The following is a 7,558-nucleotide window of genomic DNA, read 5'->3' on the forward strand; positions in this document are numbered from 1 at the left end:
CGGATGACGTCAACGGAATGCCGGACTGTCGCATGGAACTGATCACACGCCTCGTCGTTCCCTCTTTGCAGCAATGGCTGAGGAATGAGTGCCCAGGGGGGCTCCCTAGGGGCTCCAACATTGGGTGATCGTCGATCTCCTTACATTGGAGGCTATCCCGACATTCAGCAGCATCAGCAGCAGCAACAGCACCAGCAGTTGCACAATCAACACCACGGTAAGCGGCTTAATACAGACGCACGTAGTACGCGTGTGACCAAATCCTAATTGGTTCTTCCTTCACAGAGTACCATCGTGGAACACTCCATCCGGACGCTGCGGCCGGCTACCTGGATGTGAAGCAGCAACAGCAGCATCAGCAACTTCAGAAAGGATACGCCAAGCAGCAGGCACAAGCGCAAGCAGCTGCAGCAGCTGCAGCCGCCGCAGCAGCCGCCGCAGGTCAGCAGCATCCTCAGCAGCAGCAGCAGCAACAGCAGCAACACCAACACCGGTCACGTGCTGCCGCCGTTAGCCAAAGTGCTGGCGCCGGCGGGCAGCAGCATCCAGGTTTCAACAGTCAAAGTATGGTCGCCGCTGCTGGCGGACAGCAGGGTAACATGGACGTAGGATATAATCCACAGGTAAATCATATGTAGTACAATGACGTACAGACGTTAGCAAAATAGGGACAACAACTCACACTCGATTTTAATTTTTTAAAGCCTTATCTTTTTAAGCCATTATTTTTAGAATTTAATATTTTTTTACAGCTAAAATATATATCCTCTCACGTGTATTTTGCCTTTTCCTTATTCTATAACAGATGAACAACATGGCGATGCACTCGCAGTCGTCCTGGAACCAGATGAACGGCATGAACCAAATGGGCGGAATGGGCCAGATGAACGGGATGAACCAGATGGGTGGTGGAGTGGGAGGAGGCGGCGGTGGAATGGGACCAATGAGTCAGATGGGGTCCGGCGGGGGTGGCGGAATGGGTGGTGGCGGTGGTGGCGTCGGCGGTATGCCGATGAACCAGATGAACGCCATGAACGGGATGGGTGGAGGAGGCGGCGGTGGAGGTGGCGGAGGCTACGGAAGGCATCACCAGCAGATGAACCCGATGGCGCAGATGATGAACATGGGCATGGGCATGGGTGGCGGACCGGGCGGGGGACAGATGGGTCCGGGCGGGGGCGGTGGTGGTCCCGGTATGAACGGTATGGCGGCGCAGATGGGCGGCATGAACCCGCTGAGCCAGATGAACCAGATGTCGCCGATGTCGAAGATGCAGGGCATGGCCAACGGGTACCCGCAGCACCCGCGCCGGATGGCCCCGTACCCGAACCCGCAGATGCAGATGGCCCAGAAGCGCTCCATGTACGGCATGGGCCCGGGAGGTGGTGGTATGCCGGGCGCCGGTGGACAGTTCCCGCAGCATCAGGCCGCGGCGGCCGCAGCAGCAGCAGCCGCCGCCGCCGGAGTTCCTCTGCCGATGCAGGCCGGCGCCGGCTACGGTCGTCACGGGCCGATGGGTCCGATGAACTACCGGGGCGGACCTCCGATGATGCAGCAGCGGCAAAACACGCCACCCTACGGTGGACCCGGAGTTGGTGTTGGGGTCGGTGTGGGAGTCGGAGCTGGTGGACCGGTAGTCGGTGCCACCGGCGGTCCAGGACCGGGAGGTGGAGGACCCGGCGGTATGGTGGGTCACCAGCAGACGCAAGCTCAGCAGCAGCATCACCAGCAGCATCCGAATCCACATCAGCAGGCGCAGCAGCAGCAACAACAGCAGCAACAGCAGGCGCAGCAGCAGTATTACAACACGGGCTACCAGAACATGCAGGGGTACCAGCCCGACATTCGCATGAACTTCCAACACAGTCCGGTGCCCGGGAACCCGACGCCACCACTCACACCCGCTTCTTCCATGACCCCCTACATCAGTCCCAATCCGGACGTGAAGCCAAACATACCACAGAGTGAGTATAAATTGTTCAATAAACGCGACAGTTCATCACTCACACTTTGGCGAACCAGGTTCTCTGCAAGAAATTGCTAGAAAAGCTTGTCAGACATTGGTACTACAATTCTGTAGGATCTACAGTTGAATATATAACACTTACCGGCGGGAAATCTGATTCACAGTGATGAGCTCGTAAACTAATGTCGCTTCAGAGAATGCAGCCGCTAACGATTTCCCTGTCTATCATTGTTTTTTTTTTTCAACCTAGAAGACGAAGAGCTGCGGCTGACGTTCCCGGTGCGAGACGGCATCCTGCTGCCCCCGTTCCGGCTCGAGCACAACCTCGCCGTCAGCAATCACGTGTTCCAGCTGAAGTCGACCGTCTACAACACGCTCATGTGCCGGCCGGATCTCGAGCTGCAGCTGAAGTGTTTCCACCACGAAGACCGCCAGATGAACACGAACTGGCCGGCGAGTGTGCAGGTGTCGGCCAACTCCACGCCGCTCGAGATCGACCGGGGCGACAACAAGAACACGCACCGGCCGCTCTACCTGAAGCAGGTGTGCCAGCCGGGCCGAAACACCATTCAGATCACCGTCAGCACGTGCTGTTGTGTAAGTGTGCCCAGCGTCAGACTTACCTTTGAACATTGGACTAACCGTTCCGGATCTACGCCGCTTTTCCCTTCCACAGTCGCACCTGTTCGTGCTGCAGCTGGTGCATCGACCGTCGGTTAACCATGTGCTGCATACGCTTCTGAAGCGCAACCTACTGTCCGCCGAGCAGGCGGTGGCCAAAATCAAGCGCAACTTCGCCGTCAGCCACGCAACGAATCCAAATCAGCCGCTGGGCGGCCCGGGTGCGGACAAGGATCCACTGGCGGTGGAATCGTCGGCCACATCCGCTAAGGTAAGTTGGGCGGAAGGATGTGCAGGTTGGCATGGACCTAACAGTGTCTTTCGTTGCAGGTTTCCCTCAAGTGTACCATCACCTCCAAGCGGATAACGCTTCCGGCTCGCGGTCACGACTGCAAGCACATCCAGTGCTTCGACCTGGAAGCGTATCTAGCGCTCAACTGCGAGCGAGGCAACTGGCGGTGTCCTGTGTGCAAGTGAGTGTCGATTAGGACTCTTTCCTCTGACGATGTTTATAACCGTTTGTGTCACTTTTTCTTCAACCTCCGCAGTAAACCAGCGCTTACCGAAGGGCTTGAGATCGACCAGTACATGTGGGCTATATTGAACACACTCAACTCGTCGAACACCCCGAACGGCATGGACACGGAAGAGGTCATCATCGATGCGCAAGCCAACTGGCGAGCGATCAAACCACCCGGTGGCGTCAGCAATCCCAACCTCGGTGGCAGTCTCAATCCGCAGCAGACACCCCAACAGCAACAGCAGCAGCAGCAGCAGCAACAGCAACAACAGCATCCCCAACAGCAGCAACATCCACAGCAGCAACCACCACAAGCGCAACCACCGGAACCGAGTGGCAATGGGCGGGTAGGTTCTGGCACACCTGGTCTACCCGTCATCAAGCCGGATCCGGACGGTGCGGATGCGAAGCATTTCAGCAAGGTGATGTCACCAGGCTCCACCTCGTTACCGACTTGGGACAACATGAACGCGATGAGTCCATACATGAGCCCGGACATGAGCTCAATCGCGAGTGGAAGCATGATGGGATCGAAGTAAGTTTCAAGACAAATTCCTGATCCTTGGCCCTATTTGCCGACCGAACAATGTCTGACCCTCTACTCCCTTTTTTACTGTTTAGTTACAATCGAACACCGCAGTACGATTCGTACGGAAATCCGATCATCAAGCAGGAACCAGGCACGCCAGGTGGCAGCAACGCCGGTGGACCAGGCAGTGTGGGCAACAACGGACCGGGCACACCGGTCGGTGGCGACTTCCACGGTGGAAACCCGCTCGCCCATTTAAGCGACTCCGTGAACTCGTTGGATCCGCTCAACGCCATGGAGAAATCCCTGAACGATCAGGTAAGTACCATCGCATCTGGAGTTTCTCCGAGGACATATCTAACGACGCTGTCGCTCGTACAGATGCCCCACACACCACACACACCGCACACCCCGGGTGGTGGAAACTCCTCCGGACATCCCATGACCCCCGGCGGACCACCGAGTGTACCGCCGGCCAACGACAACAACTCCAACCCGCAACAGCAGCAGTCCACGGCGAACAACAACGGTGGCTCGGGAGGCCCCGGAAACAACGGTGGTCCCAACATGAACGGGGGCAGCAGTGGCAACAACGGCATGCCGAGTCACAGCCCTGGCAATGGCGGGCACAACAACATGCAGCTGCACTCACCCCAACAACAGCAGCAGCACCAGCAGCAACAGCATCCGGGAATGGGTCTCGGTCCAAACAACCCGGCGGCGAACATTATGAACTCGCCTCAGAGCCTCATGAACTCACCGCAGAACATGATGAACTCGCCGCAAAGCATGATGCAGCAGCAGCAGCAGCAAAATCTCCTCTCGCTTGGCTCGATGATGGGCCAGCAGCAAAGCCATCAGAACGCACTGGCCGGACTAACCGATGTCGATCTGCCGGCAGATCTCAACTTCGACCCGGCGGCCGTCATTGAGGGCGAAGGGGGCAACGATCTTAACGTAAGTATCCTATAATTTCTCTCCGGTTAGCTAGTAGCATGGAGTGAAACGGTTTCCTTCGACCCCTGGTTTTATGCAATCTATGTCCATGCTAGTATATAATCCAGCTAGAACGCTACCAAATTAAATTTTTTTTCGTGAGATAGGTTTAAACTTTAATTCACACAATTCAAATTTAACGAAAATACGCAAAATTATTTTTAATTATTTGAAAAGGAATTTTAAAGCAAATTAAACTGAACATTGAAGTAAAATACTTTGCTCATACAATAATTTAATCGAATCGATTAGGATTCTTAGCCGAAGAGTTTAGTGACAAGACTTCGAAAGAGTTTAAAATCATTAACATTTGGTCTTCTTCTCTTACAGCTGCTACCGGACAATGGAATCGTTGATCCGATGGAATTGCTCTCCTACCTGGATCCACCGGATCTGAACACGCCCCCCTCGAGCGGTTCGAGCAACAACGCCAACAGCGACGACATCCTCGCGGCCCTGTTCGACTAAGAAGTGCAACCACTGCAAAACGCCGGATACCGCTGCCGGATGCATAATCACAAGGGGTAGCAAACTAGGGCAACCCGTGGACCCGCTCGCCTTTTTTGTATTCTGTTAGTTTGTACACAGTATATTAGTTCCAAGCGCAACGCAACGAAGGTTCGTCAGGCGGACGCGGACATTCCTCGGCCTACCAGGCACCGCCGTTGGTGGTGATGGCTGTGGGTTGGCACGGACAGCTGTTGCTAGCGGGGGAGCTAGGAGATAGGATAGGGTAGTCGATAGTCGAAGGGGGCATTTTTTCGTTCCTCTCCCTTCCCGGACGCAACGCTGCCGTTCCCAGCACAGCCCGATGGTCCGAGAACCATCCCCACCGATGAGGTCGCGCCGGCCTTCGTTACGGGGTTTTTTTTAGAGTGTAGACGGAAAGAGGTGTCTATTTTACCACCTTGTTCGGTTTTAGTAAAGGTGATGTGTACAGGATTGAGAGAGAGAAAGAGAGAGAGAGAGCGCGAGAGAGACAGAGGGAGTGAGTTTAATTCGAATGAATGGCAGTGGTCTCAGGACGAAGTGGCAGGGCTTAGCAAACACAGCATCTAACGTACCAGGTACTCGCATCGCACACCTAGCTTCCCTTCCGAAGGCGCCCATCTGGCGTGCGGATGTTCGGCAAAGGTGTACTCCTAAGTAGCAGCAAAGTGAAGCAACACACACAAGAAAACCCACACAATGGAGCCAACACAAACATCCTAGGTTCCGTTGTGTACGTTGTTCGTTATCCTTTTAGTTGTATGTTTTATTTTATTTTACTATATGCGTTTTTCGTCGCATCCAAAAAGTCAATCCTACTCAACTTCCCACAAAGATTTAAAAAAAAACATGGAACGGCTATAAACGCGTAAAAAGCGATTAGTGGTTCGTCCGAACTTTGTGTCACGATCGCTCGTGCCCGATCGGATCTAACCGGAAACACCGGAACACCGAGCAAGGCAGCCAATTTGTACAGTATAAACATAGCCGACTAGAGATATGTCCAACAGTTGCAACAAACAAAGAGCAAATGGAAAAAATAGTACACGCGGGAATAAGGGAACCCTTCCCCTTTATAACCTCTAAACGCTCCCACAAAAGACCGATCAGCTCAGACTGCATGTTTGGACTTGTGTTTTGGATGTAAGAAGCATTATTTATTTCCTAGAGATCGTTTACACCTTTTTTTTTTGTTTGCTACATGCGAGCAATTATTTATTTTTATTCCTTATTTTAAATTATCGCCCGTGTCCTCTTTGTAAATTTGTGTTGTCTATGTTGTACATTTAGCAACTTTTAGCCGTTAACCACCAACGTCACCAATTGGCTCTGTTTTATAGAGAGCGAAAGAGAGAGAGAAAGAAAGCGATAAAGGTGAAGAAAACGTGTTAGAGAAAGGTAGCGTACGGGAAGGAGCTGTAGAAAGAATGTATTTGCGTGCATGTGTGAATGGAGGGAATCCTACTGGGAGGGAAAGTGTAAAATGTTTATTTAGAAAGGGTGATTGTTTATTGCTAAGCTTAAGTCTTAATCGTGTACGAAGTTACGTACCAGCATGGAATGGTAGTGTGCAACAGAGATAGAGCAAGCGAGGGAAACAGTGGAAGGGAAACATAAAAGTAAGTGAAAAGTGAAAAAGGTAAAAAACACTGGAGGGTGGAAAGGAAACAAAAATGAAACATGTTACATTAAATGATACTAAATTTTAAATACAACAAAACGACAAACCCAAGAAAATTAATCAAAAGTGTACAAAAGAAAGGTAACATACTAATAACGAAATTTCAACGTAAGTAAGACAACCACACATACACAAACACTCACATAAACTCATAACACAGTACAGAGATACACAAAACAAATACAAACACCCACACTCATGAAGTAAAAATCACCACTAAATGCATAAAGTCAAACAATTAACTACGAACTCAAAAGCGTATAGAAAAAAACCCAGAGACATACAACACGGAAACGAAATGACAAACAGACTAGTACGATAATGGTAAAGCTTAGCAAATTATGATTCCATAACCTATCGATACGAAACAAACCTCGAAACAAGGCGGTACCGGAAGCGGCAGAAGAATATGGAAGTTTATGATCCGGTCCGCTAACTCACCCATCAAATCCAACTCATACATTGTGTCATTTACATTCAATTGATTACCACTTCGATGAGATGAAAAGTAGAGTTAAAGGCGAATGGAAAAGATGTACACAAACACATCCACACACAAAAACACACACAAACACTCATACACACAAACAAGATGGACCCAAAAGAAGGAAACAAAAAGATTACTTGAAGTACGCTATAATAGTTGACATGCCAGTAGAAGGTGATAGGAAGTGATACTGGAGTAACAATGGAACACTAATAAATGAATTGAACATAATAAAGAAATGAAAAAATACACATATAAAAAATAAACTC

At 51.1% G+C, this 7,558-nt stretch overlaps 1 protein-coding gene across 1 annotated transcript; it reads left to right on the forward strand.

The window, feature by feature from the left end:
- The first annotated feature begins 84 nt into the window (after positions 1–84).
- LOC131294976 (zinc finger MIZ domain-containing protein 1) lies at positions 85–5,100 on the forward strand. The gene is made up of 11 exons (XM_058323034.1): positions 85–241; positions 286–401; positions 480–623; positions 806–1,964; positions 2,217–2,563; positions 2,643–2,858; positions 2,918–3,060; positions 3,136–3,642; positions 3,729–3,954; positions 4,018–4,593; positions 4,963–5,100. The coding sequence occupies exons 1-11, from the start codon at positions 85–87 to the stop codon at positions 5,098–5,100; spliced, it is 3,729 nt and encodes a 1,242-aa protein (XP_058179017.1).
- Positions 5,101–7,558: the final 2,458 nt, after the last annotated feature.

This window comes from Anopheles ziemanni, chromosome 2 (assembly GCF_943734765.1).
Source record: "Anopheles ziemanni chromosome 2, idAnoZiCoDA_A2_x.2, whole genome shotgun sequence".
In the NCBI taxonomy this organism is placed as follows: Eukaryota; Metazoa; Arthropoda; class Insecta; order Diptera; family Culicidae; genus Anopheles; species Anopheles ziemanni.

Coding starts and splice junctions, on each gene's coding strand:
- LOC131294976 (XM_058323034.1), top strand. CDS start 85: ATGAGTGCCCAGGGGGGCTCCCTAGGGGCTCCAACATTGGGTGATCGT. Junction 242..285: donor GCGGCTTAATACAGACGCAC/GTAGTACGCGTG, acceptor CTTCCTTCACAG/AGTACCATCGTGGAACACTC. Junction 3,955..4,017: donor AGAAATCCCTGAACGATCAG/GTAAGTACCATC, acceptor TCGCTCGTACAG/ATGCCCCACACACCACACAC.